Genomic DNA, 23,585 nt, shown 5'->3' on the forward strand with positions numbered 1-23,585 from the left:
AACAGGTAAAATCAAAGAATAAAGTTGAAAAATAAAAAAAAAAATACATACTTTTTCGTCCAAAATCCGTAAATTGTTGGGGGAAAAAAATGAGGGTTAAAATTAAAACTTCTACACCCTTCCTCAGAAAATAGGAAAATTAAAATAAATACAATCTTAGTATAGTCATGTGACCATTTTAAGGAGGGAAAACGGGATAATAAATTGGAAAAATAAAATAGTAAATCAAACTTTTCACCCAAAATCCAATTCCATTCCCTGTTAACTAAAAATAAGGCCGATTTACAAAGGGTATAAATTATATTATTATTATTAGCAGCTTTATTTCGCCATGAATGTTGCAAATACAATGTGATGTATAAGATAATTGCTAATTAAGATTGTGTACGAGTATGACATTACATGGTGGAAAAAAAAAAAATAATCACGAAATTTTTATGAAATTATTGCCACATTTTTAACTGTAAGTACGATATTTTATTAATTTCTTTTTACGAAAAATTTGAAAAATTTTCACCAAAAAACCTGTCCCTGTTCATAGCTATAATAAAGTACCACTGAGGAAAACGGTGCTACAATGATGAATACAAACTGAAATACCGTATTGGCTCGAAAATAAGCCGCCCCCGTATATAAGCCGCACCTTTAATATTCGAGGGGGGGGGGGGGGAAAGGAAAAAAGTTTATGCACTAATATAAGCCGCATCCGAATTAAAGGAAGAAACATTTATTTTCTTGTATTTACATGTAAATATTGTTTCGTAACGTATGGTACAGCACACTGGCATCTAACACATTATCACTATTGTCTTATTCACTGTCATCACTGCCAGTATTCATATTAACATTCTCACTCTCACTATTTCCTACAGTTGTATTATTCCTCGTGAGATAGGCATCCCAACTTTCCCCTCATCTTGCACGTAGGAAAGAATCCTAGCTTCAAGTTCCGCATATTTGCCACATTTTGGTCCCCTGAACGATTTTCTCGTTGAAACTGCTTTTTTTCCATTTTCTTCTGAATCAACCCAACGTCGCACATTAGATTCGTCCAATCCATACTTCAGGCTTCTCTGTTGGTTGTGGTTTTGCATAACGCACAACTGCAATTTTTAAGCTTGCATCGTAACCACCTCGAATTCCTTGGCTTGATGATGCTTCTCGCTCTAAATGATCATTCATATCGGCGTGAAAGAGGCTTTCTCACAAGTATCCAACTTCTTACTGAAACTGAGCTGAAATGTACAAGTTTACGAAACAATAATTAAATTAACGCCAGGTAAAAGTTAGTATTGTTTCAAATGAGCATGCCGTAATTTTTAAACAGCACATTGCATGTGAAAGCGTAGGTAGCGAATATAAGCCGCACCCTGGTTTTTTGAAGTTGAAAATTGGATAAAAAGTGCGGCTTATATTCGGGTCAATACGGTATTTTCCTTTCCTTATTAAGTCGAGATTTTTCCCAGACGTCCGTCAAACACTAAGCAGAAAGAAGTTTTATGATTTTCCGTGTTCTGAAAAGTACATCTCTTTCATACAGATACATTACTTTATTATTATTATTGACAAGTTTTATCTAATGTACTAGAAGAAGAGTTCTTTGTAATTTTTGTAGGCATTTTACATTATTACTCTGTGTATGGTGTTATACATTTTTTTATCTGACAAATATTGAGCAGAGTTAACATGTAACATTTTTATCAAGTAATGTGCAATAAAAAGTATGAAAATGTAGTTTTATGTAATATTACTTCCTGTTAGTTCGTCTTATTTGCTGCAAAAAGTTAATGTACATACATTTTAACATCATTAGAGATTGTAATGATTATCTTTTATGACTTGAATAAGTATTGTAGAAAAGTATTTTATTAAATTATGAATTTACAGTAATTAAATAAAGTCTGACCATGTAAAAAAAATCGTGTGTTACTTTTTTTCGAAACAATTCCACTACTGCTGACAGTACCTTCCCTACGATTTCTGTTCCACAGTTTCTACTTCAGATATGACTTGTTTTCATTAACAAGCTCACTCTTCTTCTTCCTATCATGTATTAGGCCTAGTAGTCTGTTATGGTCTCACTCCACTGTTTCAACAGACGACCCAAAGCTCTTTTTCCTAAAGGATGTTGTTTAATCAACTGTCTGAAGACAGGTTTGAACCTCATAAGTGACACCAATAAGGCATCACTCATGATGCAACTAACCCAGGAAATAATGGGTTAGGGTCACCAGTTCCTTACCAGTTTATTGTTTGGTATGGTATTCAAATGGATGGCATTCTGAACACACTGAATTTCCATTTTTGTCTATAATTTTGAATTTTTTCTAAAAGAGGATCGATTTTTAATTCTTATAAAATAACCATGTTTCAGTACTTAAACATTTCATTTCATTGGCAGTGATTCCGTGTTCATCACACTTACATGTGGTCCAAGCTTCACTTCCATTCTCATCAGTGTTTTATAGGCTTTGATTCTTGTTTGTTTTTGGACAACAGGAGAATTGAACATGTTATTTAATGCTATTCATTGCATAGTTAAAGTAATTCAATTTTGTAGAAATATCTTTTTCTTGTTCAAAGCTTAAATAATAATCTAAATATTTAATTACTTACTTACTGGCTTTTAAGGAACCCGGAGGTTCATTGCCGCCCTCACATAAGCCCGCCATTGGTCCCTATCCTGAGCAAGATTAACCCATTCTCTATCATCATATCCCACCTCCCTCAAATCCATTTTAATATTATCTTCCCATCTACGTCTCGGCCTCCCTAAAGGTCTTTTTCCCTCCGGCCTCCCAACTAACACACTATATGCATTTCTGGATTTGCCCATACGTGCTACATGTCCTGCCCATCTCAAACGTCTGGATTTAATGTTCCTAATTATGTCAGGTGAAGAATACAATGCGTGCAGTTCTGTGTTGTGTAACTTTCTCCATTCTCCTGTAACTTCATCCCTCTTAGCCCCAAATATTTTCCTAAGCACCTTATTCTCAAACATCCTTAACCTATGTTCCTCTCTCAGAGTGAGAGTCCAACTTTCACAACCATACAGAACAACCGGTAATATAACTGTTTTATAAATTCTAACTTTTAGATTTTTCGACAGCAGACTGGATGATAAAAGTTTCTCAACCGAATAATAACAGGCATTTCCCATATTTATTCTGTGTTTAATTTCCTCCCGAGTATCATTTATATATGTTACTGTTGCTCCCAGATATTTGAACTTCTCCACCTCTTCAGAAGACTTCCAAACCTATCTCTTTACTTGCTTCCAGTAAAATTCCCGTGTTTTCCCTAATCGTTTGTGGATTTTCTCCTAACATATTCACGTCATCTGCATAGACAAGCAGCTGATGTAACCCATTCAATTCAAAACCCTCTCTGTTATCCTGGACTTTCCTAATGGCATACTCTAGAGCGAAGTTAAAAAGTAAAGGTGATAGTGCATCTCCTTGCTTTAGCCCACAGTGTATGTGAAACGCATCTGACAGAAACTGACCTATACGAACTCAGGTTGCGGATCGAGGAGACGGCCTCCAGATATGAAGGCTAGCTGTGAATATATTGAATAAGCAGTCGCGGACAGCCGATGAGGGGTGGTCCTCCAGCTTGGGGGTTGGGAGAAGGGCTAACAAAACATCACCGTAAAAAACAGCTTGTTACGAATCCTTCAAATAAGCCTCGGAATGGGACTGATTCTCTAAATATTTAATTAAGAGCAAAAATGCTGGTAAGTTTCGGCACTGGACCCTGGACTTATTTCGCTGGCATTATCACCTTCATTTCATTCAGGTGCTAGATAACCATAGTTGATAAAGTATCGTAAAATAACCTTAAAAAACACGATCATATAAGCGTGAAAAACAAATATAGGCCTACTAAAAATGTGTATCTGAAATAAATTAACATGGAAAGTTACCAAGACCTCAGAAAAAACTATTAATTGCATTTTATTACTGTGGAACAGGTTAATATACACAAAGACAAAAGACTGAAGCAAAGACCATGAATGAAGAAGAAAAACTCCACCAAGTTCTACAAAAGAACGTCTGGCAGTGCCCAGTGGGTAAGTTTATGTCAAACAGCAGGATAGTACTGGTAAACAACACAATAAAACAACAACACTGCGCTAAACTGGAGAATTACCATGGTCGCTTTGAACCGTGCCATTACGTTTACCACCAAATTTAACTAAATACACAATGTCACCAACATAAGACTATGACGTTGGTGTGTGGCATAGTTGGCGGGAGAAATTTGTTTTTTCTCTCTCTCTCTCTCTCTCTCTCTGCCTCCTTCGTTCTGAACATTACTGAGAGATAGCACCAGTGTTAGCTACAAGGTGTATTTGCGCAAATATATTGCAAGTAGATTACGTGACTTAGATGAGAGTCTCGAGACAAAATAGTTTTGCTATATTTCTTTTTTTTCTCTCTATCTACCTCCTTCGTTCTGAACATTATTGAGAGATAGCACCACTGTTAGCGACAATGTGTATTTGCGTAAATATTGCGAGTAAATTATGACTGGCTTAGATGAGAGGCTCGGGACAGAAACAGTTTTGCTGTAGCGGATGCGCGGACCTCTCATGCAGTGGGAGCGTGATCCTTACTTGAATTTATTTTCGCGTGTACATTGCAGATTAAATGATTGAGATCCCTTCTTACTCCGGTTACAGACCTTGCATATACGAAGGTTAGGTTTGGTTAGTTCAGGTTTTTATTAATCAAGTCCGCGCATGCACAGACAGGTAATATGATCCTGTCGCGAGCTGCACGTGATAATTGATATGAGGTCGAGGAATGGGAGTAGGTTAGGTTAGATTAGCTTTGGTTAGGTTAGATTAGCTTAGCTTAGGTTAGGTTAGCTTAGGTTAGGTTAGCTTTGGTTAGGTTAGTTTAGGGGTAGGGAAGTGACAGGAGATTTTAACATGAAGTTCATTTACATTATGTAATATAAATGTTATCATTTGCATGTATTTGACGAAACTTTTAAATTATAACATAAAATTTGATTTCATTCGTCCATGTAGTAGTAAAAATTATATAATATGACAGTTTTTGATTCGTAATATTGATAAACAATGATAGGCCTATAATGAAAGCGGTGAATAATTTCATGGTCCCTAATTTTTTTTTTTTTCGTAAAAGGCTAGGTTTTTTTCTCTAGGCCAGAAATAAAACAGCAACGCTGTCATAATTACGTACTTTACACTTTGGCGAACATTAACTGGAAATTTACTTTCCGTCATTTTAATAATATTCCGTGAAACACACTTTTCTTCCTGTTCATTTCCTTGTGATAACCTAGTTTAAGATCTTGCTACATCTGCATTTTCTTTTAATGCATTAAAAAAACCGCCGTTGTACTTACATAAAACCTTGAACTTGACTAATGGAGTGAATTATTTAAGAATATAGTCGCGAATTTGACTACCACCATTTCGATTGTCTTTTGTTTGATACAGCTCAGTACGGCCTGGTGAATAATGGCCAGCGAGTAGCGTCTACTATCAACATTGGTCTGCCGTGGGTATTATCCAGTTGTTCCCAACATTGTATGCAGCAACTAGGTGGAGGCTCTGTGCACTATTTAAGGTATGAAGAATGGAGTGACATAGGGGACCAAATTGAAAAAAAAAAAAAACTACCTACTACTCAAGGCAGATCATAGTCACAAAATTGAAAGTAAGAGACAGAGGATCAATATAGGAAAGTTTTCGTTTTTAAATAGGACCACAATAGATTGGAACCAGCTACCTGCAACGGCTTTTGACAGCTCTCCTCTAGCAATCAAGGGCCATATTCATAGACATTTCGCAGCACGCACTACGAGCGTACTAAGCTAGCCCCGGCTATCCACTGGTTACTAGTACAGAATTCAAATCATATCCTATCACTAACACTGGTTTATGAATACGAAAAACACTGATAATCCACCGAAAGCCCACGCTAAAAATGTCTATGAATACGGCCCTAAAAGATTAAAAAATAACTTAGATTGTCTGCGCAAACATCTTCATAAAATAGGCATAGATTGTCTGCGCAAACATCTTCATAAAATAGGCATATCTCAATCACATTGCCCTCTTTGCCCTAACCATGAAGAAATGGACATGGAACATCTGAAGCATTGTGCAGCACTCCGGAATTTTGAAGATATCTCCTCCAAACATTGGGAAGCAAGAAAGAGAATAACTTCAGTGTTTTTTTTAGTAGGTTATTTTACGACGCCTTTATCAACATCTCAGGTTATTTAGCGTCTGAATGAGATGAAGGTGATAATGCCAGTGAAATGACTTCGGCGTCCAGCACCGAAAGTTACCCAGCATTTGCTCATATTGGATTGAGGGAAACCCCGGAAAAAAATCTCAACCAGGTAACTTGTCCTGACCGGGACTCGAACTTGGACCACCTGGTTACATGGCCAGACACGCTAACCATTACTCCACAGGTGTGGACAACTTCAGTGTTATCTCTTCAGCATTAGATACATACAAAATAACTTAGATAGGTTGATGTAATAAGAATACAAGCACTAGTAATTTATTATAAATTATTTATTATTATTAACTAAATGTTATATAAGTGTGCGTAATAAATATTCATTTATTGTGTAAGAGTTGCATATGTTGTTTTACCATTTCCCTGTATTCTGTTTGTGTTTTCTGTATTTCTGCTGCGTTTGTATTATAGGAAGTGTAGTGCTGCGAAAGGTTTTGGAAATAAATAAGTGTAATGTAAGAGTTGGAAGTGTCTAAGGGGACCAGATACATTCTATCCTGACAATGTTAAATTTTCAATGTTTCGGTACATTCAGCTCCTAAACAATTGAAGATCTAGATCTGAATTTTTTATGGGTTGTTCTTCAATGTTTTCTCTGTCTATTAAAACAAGTTTTACTCTCATGATGCTTTCCTCCCGATTTTTTTTTCCTAAATGTCCAAAATTTGACATCACTTTTTATAAATAAGATTTTTAGCCACATTTTTTCTTCCCAATTCTCATAATTTAGTGCAGAGGGCATCACTATGGCAATATGTGGTAATAAAATTAAGTTTCTATCTGGAATAGCTTCCACACCAAGTGTACTAAAAGTTCGAAAAACGCTGAAAGAAGAAAAATAGGTAAAGGAAAGAGGATGTAACCAATGTGTGACATGCATAGTCACAAAACTATTAAAAAAACACACACTTGCCGGAAGACTTGAAGGAATAATAAATTTAAAGTATCATTGCACATAAACCAGCAAAATATATATATTTTTATGTTCGACCATGCCGAAATGTAGTAATTATACACCTGGTAGCAGCCCTTTAATGGACCTCATTAAAGTACACATATTCATTAAAGTTCAGGTGTTCCACCAATCAGAAAACACCATTGTAGCAATATGAAAGCGCAAGTATCGATTATTCTAGGATATGCAATCGAAAGACAACCAGCGAAACGTCACGGAGGCTGGAAATCCAATACTGTCGCAGAAGGTTATGTTCTGTTACTATAATAATTAGCGTTAATTGTAAATAATATTCAAATAAATTCAATTTGTCATCTCGTTTTTCAATGCCTAAATCAATTTCAAGGTTATATCAAGATTAATGTTTATTTTACTCTCTAGATTATATCAAGGTCAATGTCGACATTTGTTTCTCGGGAAAAAATCAATACTTTCGCGTCTGCGCACATCTCACAATTTACGAGATATTGCACAAGGTCAGTTCCGCTCCCCAGTCAGATAAGAATAACATGAATACTTATGAATAATTTCAAGTTAGAAATATGGTCGAGCATAAAAAGTCGTATGAAACTTGCCTATAATGGTAATTAAGACGCTTGCACTCGTTTCATAAACATACTCGTGTCTTAATTACTACCATTATAGGCTAGTTGCATAATGTACTATTTTAAATTTAAGCCACTTTGTCGTATCTGGTTCCCTCAAGTATTTCATAAGTGTTAAAATAACGATTTATGTAAGTGTTGCAAGTGTCACAAACATTTAGCACTTTCTTCAGCGTAGTCTTAAGTGTGTTCTAGAGTCTTTATTTGTGTTGTGTTTTTGTATTTGTTTTGTGAGTCGTGTTTAATGTTATGATTTTGTATTTGTGTTATTGTTTTGTAACATGTTGTTTGATTTGTTTTGTATTGGCGTGTTATTTTGTGTTTTATTTTGTATTTGCATTTTGTTGTGTTCTTTGTGTTCTGTTTTGTATTTGTTTTTTGTGTCAATTGTGTTTGTTCCCTTTCCCACCAGGTATCTACTCTTTTGTAATGCAATAAATAATTCACTCTCTCACTCACTCATTCAAATAACAACAGGACGTAATGATAGCGAATAAATGCATATAGAGTGTTAGTTGGGAGGCTGGAGGGAAAAATATCTTTGAGGAGACTGAGATGTAGATGGGAGGATAATATAAAAATGGATTTGAGGGAAGTGGGATATGATGGTAGGGACTGGATTAATCTTGCTCAGGATAGGGACTGATGGTGGATTATGTGAGGGCAGCAATGAACCTACGGGTTCCTTAAAAGCCATTTGTAAGTAAGTAAATGATAGTGAATTGTGAACGACAACTAGCAGAAACAATAATAAAAAATAACGATAATATGAGTGGACCAAGGAGGAGGATGTAGAAGTGAAATGGTCAGGGAACAACACATCAACTGCAGTGACGAACGTACTTTTCAATAACTTTTATTATTGATGTAATATACTTATAAAGCCATATTTCTTCTGCATTATTATATATATATATATATAGATATCACTCTAGAACACAGAAAACATCACTAGCAAAGCAGGCAAGCTGGAACCTTTCATTGAACGAAAGGTAAAGTTTTCATTTCCCAAAGGGAAAAGGTTTGTAAAAACATTTTGGATACTGGTCCAAAACTATGACGGTTCCAAAATGATTGGAATAAATAATATTAATGTGAATTCACTTTCAGTAAGATAAGGCCATGTTCAGAGCAATGAGTACGATAAATAAAACTAATCCCGAGTAACAAACAATACTTGTTGAACATCACGACTCTAGCATATAAAAACATGTGATGGTCCTTTGCGGTTTGTTGTAACAACACTTCCACCGCTCTTAGCTGAGTATTCTCGGGGCCCGTGTTGTGTAGATGTCTGCCTGGTTCCATCTTGGTGCACCACACAGAGTTTTAAATATGTATTACATTTCTGTCAACACTCATTATGTTGTACACTTAACGAATATTAAAACATTTAACAACAGCGACCACCTATCACTGTGGCCCAACAAAAACATATTTTGCACCAACAACGCAAGGTTTAGCATTTTTTAAAATACTGACCCTGTTATATAATCTACTAGCAAAGCCGTATGTGACCATTTACATGCCGACTACAATCCTGTCCAGTATATGGCATTTGTACAATATACATCTTAAAAGTTAAAACGGTATGACAGCAACTGAGATACATTGAGCGAAATCTGTAACTAAATAAAATAATGTCGTCAGTCTATTAACAAAGGGAACTGAAGAGTGAGAAGTGGTGGCTCTGAGCAGCCTTTTGATCCTTTACAAGGGTCCATCCTGTCTGCACTAACCTATCTTTACAGTCATCTCTCTGCATCAACCTAACCTTACCATTTGTAAAAAATATGTTTCTTCTATATACTACAAATCTCTGTACACTACCAACCTCTGCTGACACCGTCGTAGAGATGAGATTACTATAATACACAGCTACATACACAATATTGCAACAAAAGCAATTACCCTTCATTTGCAACCTAACCACAAGATCAATCCCACGAAGTAGTAATACTGCGGCTGAGAACCACGGCACCGACCTCGTGCTCACACTGCAACAAATTATAAAGTTTTGTTCAGGGAAACATAGGTATGCATTGTCCTCACATGACGTGGAACATTTTCTCTACAAGTTTGAGAAATCAAACAATGAATTCAACAACCCAGCCAAAGTACCTTAAGGAGAGGGGATGGTATTTTTTTTTAACTTTTTTCCTATTTGGTGTAAATTATTAATTTTTTGTATGTAGAGAGCTTATAGCTGTGGCAACTCAACCAAATAAAAATATTTTGAAAAAAAAAAAAATATTTGGGCGCCCAAATTTGAAAACAATATACCGAATGCAGGATTGTACTAAAACCAATATATCTAAACCATTTTTAAAGATAGATTCAAACAGTTTTTTGCAATGTATTTGCAAAAGCATGTTCTACAAACTGTCTGTAACAGAATTTTGATATTAGTCCCTACGTTTGTAAAATAAACAATTAAAATTTAGTAACAATTTTCTGATTTCCTTTCTTGCAAACAAATGGACGTACTTCTAAAATGAAATCGATTAAGAAAATTCTGTTACAGAGAAGAGTTTCCTAATAGTCTAAAGAATGTGTGTTCTAAATTTCATGCATGTATCTTTAATAGTTCAGAAATTATATTCATTTTGTCTGGCAATGTAGCAAAAAAAAAAAAAAATGAAGTTACTGGAAACCGATAAAAGTGGGCATGTGATTTAAAAATCCATAGCGCAGGAAGTTTAAAAATGACGTCTCAACATCCGATAAGGGCACAAATACCCACAAAATGTTATGCAATGCATTCCACACATATCAAAGGGTATTTTAAAGAAAAAAACAATTTTTTGAAAATTTAATTTACCGGAAATAACAATAAAAGTGGGCGAGTGATTAAAAAATCCATAATGCAGGAAGTTTAAAAATGGCGATCCACACACATCACAGAGTATTTTAAAGAATTTTTTTTTTTGAAAATCTAGTCATTTTTCATCAAAAATACCATCCTCTCCCCTTACGGTACGGTCAAACGTTGCTACTTTTACAGCGATGCAGTACAAAAAACTGCGCAACTCTCATACTGCGACGTGCAACCCAAAAAGTAGAGGCTGCCGAACCTGCTGCTCGCTACTTTTTCATGCTGCGCGCAGCTCAAACAGGGTTCTCAGGGTTGCAGCCGCAGCATTTTTGATATCGGTTTTGTTGAAACTTTTGCTGCGGTTGCAACCAGTGTTGCCACCCAAATGTGCCAATGATACTTTTATTGTTTGGATGTATTTTAATATTAGATGTGATGAAAATAAATTATTTGTAACAGTTATTAAATGCACAACACAGTCTGAGCATATTTGCTGATGATGTAATTCATTTTTTTAATTTTCTGTAGCGTAGTTTCAAACAGGAGGGTTGCCAACATTGATTACGTGAATATGCTGTTGGTTATCATTTAAGTATATAGGCCTTTTTTAAAGCTTTATAGTAAAAATAATGCCAATTTCTGAATACTATTTAGGACAGAAAAGCAAATAGAAGATAAGTACGCTTTCGCATGAGTTTATTAATAATGCGAACATAACCACAAAATGTATATTGAGAAGTCAACACGGAGATGGAAACCTGCAGCATGACTGCGGCTGCAAAAGTAGCGCCTTGTGTGTGAACAGACTCGCAACCTCCAGTTGCAACTTTTGCTGCACTCGGGTTGCACAGCACGAAAAGTAGCGTGCAGCGCGCTACTTTCGGCTAATGTGTGAACACGACACGCAACTTTTGCAGCCGCAGTACAAAAGTTGCGCAGCGAAAGTAGCGACGTGTGACCGTACCTTTACACTAGAGCTGGGCGATAGTCACTTGTAATAGTATCGATTGTACTATCAATACTATTGATAGCATTACCAACTTGTTTATTAATTGGTTATAAACTGAATATATCTCTGAATTAATATCTAAACATGTGCTGAACTATATACACAGAAGGATTCCTGTCAAACAAGTCTGCATCTGTAATACCTCAATCCTATACGCACCTTGGTCAAAAGTGCTGGGGTTGATGTAACTCAGCAGATCATTCTCAGACATCTGTGTGAGCTCCTGAGGCACCATTCCCTCTTCAGCCTTCTTCTGGGGTGGCTGTCCCGGGGTGGAGGATGTGGTCCCTGTGGTCCGTGGCGGCTGCTGCTGCTCTTTGCACTGCTGCTCCTGAGACTCTTGCGTGTTTTGTTTCTTATTAAGAGCCAAGCTGCTCATTGTCGCAGCTTGACTCTGGGTCGATGCATCAGAAGATGCAAACAGTCTTGTTTCAGGTAACTTGGAGACAAAACCCGATGCTGGCTCCGTGATCTTGTCCCTTGCTAAGAGTGTCATTTCGGAATCCTTCTTCAACTTCTCCTCGGCAGCCAGCCCGAGCAGCATCTGAGTCACAAACCCTGAAGAACTCTCCCTGCTTTGTGCTGCGAGCTCTTCCGCCACCTTAGATGGCATAGCGATCCCCGTGAGCAGGTTCTGAGAGCTGGAAGATACGGTCGTGAACTGCGGTGCGTGCAGCATGCCATTCTCTGTGCAATGCGGTGTCTGCAAATCTGAACCAACTATCACCGACGCCTCCTTCCTGAAGGTGTGGTCTTCTCCGCCCGGGGTTGTCTCCGCAGAACTCCTGCCTGTTGCAAAGATGGTGCTGAGTAGCGCATCACCGGTTGTCACAGGAGTCAAATGAGAGGCAGGATTTGGAGGCTGGGAAGCAAGAGTTGTCACAGGCTGGGAGAGCAGTGGTGATGTCGAAGACTGGTGGATGTGAGACGACTGGGATAAAACCGGGATGCTTGTTACTCGGGCATCCATTGCTGATGTCACCTGTATTGTGTCCGACACCAAGCCGTGGCTGGTGAGCGTAGACTGCACCAAGGCGTCGAGCCTGGCATTCTCTGTCGTGGCTGACATCAAGGTCTCACCTCCGGTGCCTTCGAGTGGGGAGCCCATTATCATTGTCTTGACTGCGATGGGTGGTGAAGTAGTACTCAAGCAGGACGCAGCTGCAGACTCCAGTATCATGGACTTCATCGCTATCGGTGGGGAGTGAGTGTGTGTGGGGCTAGTGACGACGATCTGGTTGTCGTTTTGTGGTGATATTGTTGAGTTCAAGATGTTCTTGACAGGAACATGTGAACCGTTTGTGGGACTGCTGACAAGTATGTGACTTTCGGGAGATGCTTCAGCTACCATTTTCTTCACGGCAATTGGTGATGTTGGATCTGACGCGAGGATCTGACTGTGGGATAAACTGTCCGGCGAAGCTAGAACCATACTCTTCACAGCAACTGGCGAGGTGCAAGCGGGGCTTCCAACAAGGATCTGACCTTCTGCAGCAGAACTGAGAATCATGTTCTTCACGGCGATAGGAGATGTTCGGTCATGACTTGCATACAACGTGCCCCCGGAACTCGGAGATGCAGACGCATTCATGTTTAGCTGTGCATTGCTGATTGCCTCTGCCTGCGCCTGGGCCTCCCCCGAGGTCAGAAGATGCCCGTTGAGAGCTGCAGACACTGCGTTGCTCAGCAACTGGGCATTTTCTCTAGAGATCTGCGCCGTAGAATGCTGTGATGATACAAGACCAAAACCCTCCAAACCGTTAGCTGATGGCTCTAGTGACATTTTCTTTACAGGAGATGTCCTGTCCCTTGTAGTAGCAGATCCTTGCACTGGCGTGTTCATGATGACATTTTCAGCTAAGGTGATAGGGGCCGTCATCATGTGGCTCACAGCGGCAGAGTTTACAAGTGCGTCCAACTTTTCTGTCTCTGTGGACTCGATGTGATTGCCTGAACCCAAGACGTGGTTACTTATGGCTGAAGAGACCAGCGCATCTAACCTGGTGTTCTGAGCTGAAGCCATGATGGACGATTCTGTGACAGCCAGCATTTGCTCTCCCAGCAATGATGATGAAGCAGACAACAGGGAGGATTCACCAACGCTATCGACGATTCTTGGCACTGCAACAGCGTCTCTTGCTTTAGCTACAGGGTCCAGAGCAGCTGTGTTCTCCTCCCTTGTCAGCATTGTACTGCTAGCTGTTCTCTCAGGGCTGGCATACACGAGCCCCGATGATCCCGGCATGAGGGCTGGAGTGTCAGAATTCAGAATCGGCACCCTCTGATCCAGGGACTCAGCCAAACTGGAACAGGCATTGTTGCTAGGTACTTGGTTTTCAACAGTCTGAGATTCTTGCAGTATCACCATCGGCCTCCTTCCTGCGAGTACCGACTCGGGGGTGCTCGAGGCGATAGTCATCGTACCATCAAACAAGGATTTGTGCTGAGCCGCAGTGGCCTGCTGTAGCAAGGACGTCTTCTCGCTTGCGAACTGAGTTTTACACTCCTGTGCACTCGTGTTGTACATTAAAGGCAATGGCAAGTCATTTACAAACTGCATCTTTCGATTCACAGAATTTGTCGCAGTTTCGGGTTGCTGCTGTGCATAAAGAGTTGACGAAGAGTCCCTGTTCAAGCCGATCTGGGCAACAGTGTCGGCCATTTTGCATGCTGATGCAGGTTTCTTGTCGGAGGAGTGCTCCAGGTGTGACAGATACTTCTCTACACTCTGTGCACTCTGGGTCGGGAGCGGTGCATTGGTGCTGCCAGTCACAAAGCGCCTGAACGTAGCCATTGTCGGAGACTGTGTGCTGGACAGGTCTGCGACGGTAGCCAGCGGGTTCACGGCTGCCACTGGCTTCATGCGCAAATCGATCCCCTTCATCTCCTCAGGACTCTGGCTGTTGGCGTCTTCTGCCAACTCTGTCTTCAGCTTCCCAGACAACAGAGAGCTCGCATCCGTGTCTGGAACTATCAGACGCAAGTTGGAGGAAGCCCTGCGTGCTCCAATGGGAAGCAGTGGTGGCGGCATCATCTTCCCACTCAGAACTCCCAGTTCCTTTGGTTCCAGTGCCTTATTATCAAGTTTCTGTGTGTCTGCAGTTGGCAGAACCGGAGAGGCTTGCCACATCATCACTGGGCGGACTTCAGCATCTCCAACTGGTACTACAAATTAAAAATCAAACAAGTCAATCATTATAATGCACATTTCTCATACAGGTTTACATAAAACTTTATTAGTGGTGATCCTATTTTACAGTCAATAAAAATATTAAATTTCGGTAGTATATAAATTTGAATAATTTCGGTGTTATTACGCATAAAAAATAAAATAAATAAATTCGGTGTTATTTCACAATTAAAAAATATAACTTTTCGACTCTCATCGTGCAAAATACATTACAGTAGAACCTCTATTATCCGTGGTAATGAATGGAGTGGAGTGAACGTTAATCGAAAAAATCGGATAATCTGTACCATAAAAAGTTTTCATAAACTAAGTACCTAATATTTTCGTAATTTCCTCCATAGTCTTTTCTTTTAATATGCTACGTAGTGGACCAGAAGTTCACTAGTTTAAGCCTGTTTTTTAACAATTCATGTTCGATTTTCTGATAAGTCAGTTATTAAAACATTATTTATTGTACTTAAGTCTGGTTTTCAACGACGGGTTTTTAATGGCCAAGGACGACTGTCTGTGGAAAGATAGGAATTTTAGAGTTCTCATGTTGTTGATTCACAAATCTTATACAGTTTATATTTTGTTTTTCATTAGTCTAAATCGCGCACAGTTCTAATTCCTATCTCGTATTGTGATGTGAGATGAACCACATTTTCTCTTTTCCCAAACCACTCAATTACTTGCACTTTTTCCGGAGTACAACATGTTTTCTTTTGACACTTGTAGAAGACATTTTGCATAGAAGTTAAACAGTACGACCACTCAAAGAGTAGGTCATAATGCGTATGGGTAAAGGTTTGTAAAGAAACACTGTAGAAAAAATTCATACTAATATAATGTACAGTACTTCAAATTTTTTTCTGCAAGAGAGAATGACAGTCGGATAATCCACCAATCGGTTAATAGGGTGACGGATAATTTGGGTTTTAATGTACTACATATTCCTACAAAGACTAGAGGTCTGTATCATCAAGAGGATCTTAAGGATCTCAGTAATAATACTTACAATTTTCTATCTCACTTACATGTTGTGCAGAGAAATTTTGTAAGTCTCCCATCCTAGTAAGTATAACAAAACATTCAGGCTATTTCTATTTTATATTTAAAAATAAAAAAGTCACTCGAAATCTGAATATTAGATTCAAAATTCTCTACTAAAATAGGGTTTGTATATACCAAGTGAACCATAAGTACTGTCATTACTTTTAGGAGGTTATTCTTTGAGATATTTCAAACTAAAAGTTTTAATAGACTTCTACTCGTTTTTTCTTTCTTTCCGAGATAAAAATTGTTTTATATGAAATACTTCATAGCATGTTTTGGGAAAGGCATTGACTGAATTCCCAATATGCTCATTCAGTTTAGGAGATCAGAGTATTATAACAACAAACGATTGAAAGAATTTCAGAAATTTGATCTGAACAAATGTAACATTGAAAAATTACTTAGCACAACGAAAAGTTACATTTGTTTGGACCAAATTTCTGCACATTTAAAGAACAAAACTAAAATTCTTTCAATAATTTATTGTCATAACACACTGCTTTCTTAAATTGAGCATATTGGGAATTAATTCAATGGCTTTCCCAAAACATGATATGAAATGTTTCATATAAAACAATTTTTATCTTGAAAAGGAGGCAAAAATGAGCAAAATTGTATTAAACTTTTTTGTTTGAAATATCTCGAAGAATAACCTCCTGAAATTAATTACATTACTTACGGTTTACCCTGTATGTATAAATATCAATCTTAAGGCACTTTAAACTGAAGTCTGATTAGTATAATATGTAACTAGTCAGCAATGCATGCAATGGAAGCGGGAAAGAAATTAGCCACCTTAACCCATTATCTCCTAGCTTAACTGCCACGTGAGTGATGCCTTATTGGTGTCACTTATGAGGTTCAAACCTGTCTTCGGACAGTTGACTAAACAACAAACAACAAGGCACTTTAAATTAAAATTTCGTAAAAAAAAATAAAACCTTTGCGTTATTTGGGAGTTTAAATTTACGATATTTTGACCTGGAATGACTTGAAACACAAAATGTTTGCTTTTATCACTTGAAATCATGTATTTCGCGAATACTAGGTATCTCTGGTAATCATTAACGTAGTCTTATAGTTTCAATGTATTAAGCACTTCAAATCTTGCAGTTTTTAATATATCCTAAATTCCGTACCTATCCCTCAACCACACTTCAGAAAGAATTAGTTCTATCTATGTCAAAATATGTTAACAGTTCAAAGTGACATACTTGAAGCTTGATCGATGGCTATGAACTGGCTCTTCTTAGGACTGGCCTTTGCAGTTGAAGCTGCACCAGAATTGGAAGCAGGTTCAGGAAGCAGAAGTCCTGTTGCACCTGCGGCCGGCATAAGGGCTGCTCTGGCGGCAAATGCACGCGACACATCTGTACCTGCAGCGACACAAATGGACATGTTACACTCTCATACTCAGGCAAGTGATATTGCCTCACTAAATCAAGGTGTTTCATTTTGAACAAGTGATTTATTCATCAACAGTTGTATGTCTATTTTACAAGTGTACCTATTTTTATTGCAAATCAATTCATGCAAATCTAGCTATCAGGTGTAAGTCCCTGGTAAAGTTGATTTGAATAATTTCGAGGAAAAATTATACAAAAATAAAATAAAACATGATACTTCGTAGCCCCCATTGATAACCAATAGTTCACAAGCACACAGGAATATTATTTCCATATACAGTAAAACCCCGTTTTAACATTCCCGTTTCTAAGGGATAATCTGTTAAATCCCAGCCAAATTACCATAAGAATAATGCAATTAATTCCTGCTTTTAAGGAAACCTGTTTAAGGAACATCCTGCTTTTAAAGAACATTTTTCGAGTGGATTTTGTGATAATGAACCCCGAAATATCGCGTCGACTTTCAATAATCAATAGTAATGGCATATTTGATAGCACATGTCAAAATGGGAATTGACATGGTGAGGAGATAGTAAAAGACTTAGGGTGGGAACTTCTCAAGTCAAGGCGACGAAAAACCAGACTCACCGCATTGTTCAAGGCACAAATGGGACACAAAGCATGGACCGATATCAATGCTAGATTAGCAACACCATCATACTTAGGCAGGGCTGATCATATTAGGAAGTTTAAATGTAGAAAACAAAGAACGGACGTGGCAAAATTTTCCTTTGTTAACCGCTCAATAGTAGACTGGAACAGCTTACCTGCGGCAATCTTTCAGGGTGGTCCTCTTAAAATCAATACATTTAAGGAAAGGTTGAGAAGATTAGACTAAAAATTTAATTGGAGGTGCAGTGTAATTATTTAAGTTGTGTCATGTAATTAATTGAGTTGATATATAATTAATTAAGCTGATATGTAATTAATTAAGATGATATGTAATTTAGTTGATATGTAAATAAATTAAGGTGATATGTAATTACTTAAATTGGTAATAGTTGGGTGAAATAGAAGTACTTATAAGTTAGATTTATTATAGAATAGTTTTTATTTATAGTCCTAGGTTTATTGCATCTACTATTTATAGATTTACGTTTATTTTATTTTATTTCATGTAATTGTAATTATTGTATATTATATATCACTACCACCGGGTGTATACCCAATTGTAGTGTTAATAAATAAATACATACATACATACATACATACATCTCAATTGAATCCACACCTGTGGAGTAATGGTTGGTGCATCTGGCCGCGACACCAGGTGGCCCGGGTTCGATTCCTGATTGGGGCAAGTTACCTGGTTGAGGTTTTCTCCGGGGTTTTCCCTCAACCCAATATGAGCAAATGTTGGGTAACTTCCGGTGTTGGACCGGGACTCATTTCACCATCATTATCACTTTCATCTCATTCAGATGCTAAATAACCTAGATGTTGATAAAGCAGCATTATTCTTTATAGTAGTTGTTTTGCTTGCTTTGTTCTCTCGAGTTGTGATAATCCTGTTTCCAAGTCTTTCTTTTTTTTTGTTAGTTTATGCTGTTTATGCATCATTATTATGGCGACTAAATGGAGGAAATTAACTATCGGATGGAAAGTAAAAATAATAAGGGTTAATCCTCTAGCAACACTATTGCAAGCGGCAATTTGTTAATATTCTGGCGTGAGAGACGTGGCAACATGTTCAGCAGGATTCACGCAGCTGACTACTTTGCACAGACTCCAAAGCAGCTATTCTATCAATCGTCTCTAAACACACACCTTCATCTCAAACAGCAGAAATAACTAAAATGCTCTCTCAATTATTATCACTCAATAAAAGAATTGTATTCCAATGGATACCATCCCATTGTGGAATCCTGGGAAACGAGAATGCGGATGCTTTAGCAAAGAAGGGCAGCACTGCTACTTACAGACCTGTTACTAAATCTACGTATTACTCTGTGAAGAGATTTATTAAATCTACATACTTAGACTTCAACAAACAAAATTTGATAACACAATCCCAAGGGAAAAAATGGAACTCTCTGCATCAAAATCCACAGTTAATTCCCGATTTACCACGAAAATCGTCTGTAGCTGCATTTAGATTGGCAACAGGCCATGATTGTTTGGCCAAACACCTGCATAGAATTGGAATATATCAGTCCCCTAACTGCCCATTGTGCGAGACAGACCAAGAGATGGATTCGGAACACCTCCAAATCTGTGCTTCAGTGGCTAGTCATGATAATATCTTTGAAAAATATTGGAGTGCAAGAAGTCAAATGACTTTACTGTCAAACGCCTGGCATTAGAAAAGAACAACAACTTTGCACAGACGTACAGATCAGCCGAGTTCAAGCTCCCTGTCCATAGATCTCCTGCCATCCTGCCAAGTGGATGGTAGTTCAATATAGGTATTCGATAAACAACTTACAATGTCATTCACAGCTCAGGAATATCATGATATGTTATTAATTTATGAAGAAATTCGTCGTAATTCAAGTGAGGCAAGAAGGATGAACCATCAACGTTTTCCACAAAGGCAGTCGCGGCTCGTGGTTTTAAAGTTGAGGAAGGCTCTAGGCTGAAATGGCAAATTTTATAGGTCTCGAGCATGAGTATTTGTTTATTTATTTCTATTTGTTTATTCGTGTATTTCCGTAACTGGGAATTTTTAACAATAAGTTGTTATTATTATTATTATTATTATTATTATTATTATTATACATATAACGGGCATTTGACTTATCTTAATTCATTTGATTGTAGACGAAATCGGCCCTTCTCTCTTTCGATATATTACACAGAATTCATTGTTCTCAAATAAACACTCGCAAAAGGTTCTCACAATCACAAGTTCACAACCACAGACAATACTGATACTCATATTACAAAGCAAGCCAAAACTAATTCGCACGTTAGAATTTCCGTTGTGTTCTTTCCCTTCCCTGACGGAGGTTTGAAAAACTTTCACTTTATGGGACACTAGGGATTCCAATTGTGTCGATGAATAACTAAACGACTCCTTCATCTTCTCATCACAATGTTATCCTAAAATGCCAATTAGGCCTATGACCTACCGTAAAATGAATGAGAGAGCAGACATGTAACCTCAAGAATGGAGTGTCAGACATTGTTTCTCTTCTCTTCTCCAAGAGAGATTTTTAAAACTCAGGGCTAGAAAATGTTGGCAACGACTCAAGGCGTAGATCTCTACACCTTAGCTGTACCCTTATTAGCCAGACTCCACTAGGAAACCACCCCGTCCTGTTTCTATTGTCCGGAAGGGGCAGTGAAAGGTTGAGCCTTTATTACTTATAGCCTATCTCAAAAACATCTGTCGGTACCAACAGTTCCAAATATATTGACCGTTATTAACGAACGAGCCGAGTAAAATTTCGATGTTTCTCCTCTACTGAAAATCTTTATTCTAGTATTAAACACAAACAAATGTCAAGATTTTTGTAGGAGATTTTTATAGGGGCGGCTCCGCCTAAGAGCCTTTAACTAAGAGCTGCTACTGCACAAAGGTTACCTAATCGGCGAACTTTTGTAACAATTTCTCAATGATTATTAGAAACTGGGAGTCTCTTGACCCATTTCGAAAATCACACAACCACAAATCTGTTTGTACATAACAAAGTGGAGAAGTTTATACTCACTGTGTGCAACTGCTGACTGTACTAGTGTAACGCATGGTTGCGCGCCTTCAGGGGCCACAGCTGCAGACGATAAAAACACAGTGAAATACATGTACCCAACTTGTAACAATATTTATAGTAAATCTGAAGCTCCTGGAAAAAAAGTATGGCGGGGAAGCAGCCATCTGAGCCAGGAAAAACAACTACACATCTCTCTTGTACGAAAGTACAGATATCACACATTTGTATCGGCAGTGCAAACTTGTGCAATGATTGAAAGTTATGTTGACCCGATCATTTCTCATGCGATGAAGGAAGTGAAGTGGTCATCGAGTTAAAATAACCATTCACCTCCCCAGAGACTCTAACTGGGCACCATCCAGCTCAGATGGCACGACTCACAATGTCTGTGCCCTTGCACTCCACTGCATGCGCACTGAACACGTCGCACTCAGTCAAACACGTAAACCCCGTAGCCAGGCACATGGTGCTGAGCCCTGCAGCCGAAGTGCTGGTAGTATTGGAAAGGAGCAGCTACAGGAGAGTTTGCTTCCCATCTACATTCAAGTTAATGTACAGAGTAGCTAGCTTGTTCCTAGAGTCATTCTGAGCGACAGATCTTTCATATAAGTAGCAAAATTCACAATGTTTTTTTTTTTTAATCCAATGCCACCAGGTTGTCTTTTCGACATTTCTGGTCTTCTCTCCTGGCCGTGGCTTAGTTGTAACCCACTTCTGAGGTTGGGGCGCCTGGAAGGCGGAGTTACATTACCCCGATGATGTGATAGGATGATTATGATAATGTGGTGCCAGGAGAGGGTCTTAAATCTAAACTTAACCTAAATTCCAGACCATGGACGAACACAGGAATAATCCCCTTTAAGGAAAAATTCCTGTGCTCTAACTGGGAATCGAACCCGGGACCTCATGAACTATAGCCAGAAGCTCTGACCACTAGACCATGAGGCTGGTCAAAAAATTCACAATGTAAACGAGTATCTCTGCCTGGTTCTCCAACTTCAGCATCCAGGTATGTGTGATGACAGTTTACAATCAATGGCAACATGTTTTAACAAGTTCAGTCTACATAAAAAAAAACCTGCACTGAAAGCAACAAAGTGTAAAGGAACTAAGATCATATGAACATGGAGCCACACTCATAATCTCCAGAATTTACTTATGTACGAAAATGGTAAATAATCGAAACATGTTATCTTTTTTATTACGTAAGCTTCATGATATTAAATTAAGGACTGAAAGCTGCAGGAATTAAGATTACAAAATATGAACAATATACATTACAAGTCAGGATAGGAGAAGGAATGTCAGAAGGAAGTGAAATAGGAAGAGGAGTACGACAAGGATGCCCTTTATCACCTACCCTGTTCAACATTTACTTGGAGAATTTAGTGAAGAACTGTTTTCAGAACATGGGAGGAGTGATAGTAAAAGGAAGAACAAAGTGCATAAGATTTGCTGATGACTTGGCGTTGTTAGCAGAGCAGATGATACTAAGGAATATGTTACTGGAGCTAAATGACAGCTGTGAGCAGTATGAGATGAAGATAAATGTCAACAAGACGAAGACTGTGGTTTCGGAAGAAAAATAAAGGTAAACTTGCGAATTCGAAACAAGGAAGTAGAGCAAGTGGGCAGCTTTGAATACTTGGGATGTACTATAATTAGGAACATGAGCTGCTGCCAGGAAGTCAGAAGGAGGATAGCAATGGCAAAGGAAGCTTTTAATAGAAAAAGGAGCATCTTCTGCGGGTCTCTGGAGAAAGGACTAAGGAAGAGACTAGTGAAGTGCTTGCTTTGTGTGAAGTGTGGCATTGTATGGGGCTGAAATATGGACATTACGACGAAGTGAAGAGAAACAAGTAGAAGCATTTGAAATGTGAATATGGAGAAGAATGGAGCATGTGGAATGGACAGACAGAATAAGGAGAGCTGCAAAGAATAATGCTGAAACTGACCAGAAACAGAAGAAGAAATTGGTTGGGTCAATGGCTGAGAAGAAACTGCCTACTGAAGAATGCACTGGAAGGAATGGTGAACGGGAGAAGAGTTCGGGACAGAAGAAGATATCAGATGCAAATCAAGATTTCAGGTGTAACTCCCTGTAAAGTTGATTTGAATAATTTCGAGGGAAAAATTGTTCTGGGGCCGGGCAGCGAACCCGGGACCTTTCGTTTAACGTACCAACGCTCTACCAACTGAGCTACCTGGGAACTCTACCCGACACTGATCCAATTTTTCCCTCTATATCCACAGATCTCAAAGTGGGCTGTAAACCATCAAGCAACCAACTTCGAGTGCACACTAGCTCTGTGTGACTTAAATTGTGGTTTTCTGTTAACGAACAGTGACGTGTATTATGCAAATCAAGACTTCAGGTGTAACTCCCTGTAAAGTTGATTTGAATAATTTTGAGGGAAAAATTGTTCCGGGGCCGGGCATCGAACCCGGGACCTTTGGTTTAACGTACCAACGCTCTACCAACTAAGCTTACTGTATCCCGGGTAGCTCAGTTGGTAAAGCATTGGTACGTTAAACCAAAGGTCCCAGGTTTGATGCCCAGCCCCGGAACAATTTTTCCCTCGAAATTATTCAAGATATCAGATGATAGACACATTAAGATATAA

At 38.4% G+C, this 23,585-nt stretch overlaps 1 protein-coding gene across 3 annotated transcripts in view; it reads right to left on the reverse strand.

Annotated features, from left to right (window-relative positions):
• Window positions 1-8,693: 8,693 nt before the first annotated feature.
• NFAT (NFAT nuclear factor) overlaps window positions 8,694-23,585 on the reverse strand; it is a 223,267-nt gene continuing 208,375 nt past the window's right edge. For all 3 annotated transcript variants that reach the window (XM_069842351.1, XM_069842352.1, XM_069842350.1), the window contains exons 10-13: window positions 20,962-21,021; window positions 17,117-17,278; window positions 11,837-14,842; window positions 8,694-9,850 (exon numbers count right to left, since the gene is read on the reverse strand). In XM_069842351.1, the coding sequence (XP_069698452.1) occupies window positions 9,846-9,850; window positions 11,837-14,842; window positions 17,117-17,278; window positions 20,962-21,021 (3,233 nt within the window). In that variant the 3' untranslated portion in view covers window positions 8,694-9,845. The remainder of the gene's footprint in view (window positions 9,851-11,836; window positions 14,843-17,116; window positions 17,279-20,961; window positions 21,022-23,585) is intronic.

Source organism: Periplaneta americana, chromosome 12 (genome assembly GCF_040183065.1).
Source record: "Periplaneta americana isolate PAMFEO1 chromosome 12, P.americana_PAMFEO1_priV1, whole genome shotgun sequence".
NCBI lineage: Eukaryota > Metazoa > Arthropoda > Insecta > Blattodea > Blattidae > Periplaneta > Periplaneta americana.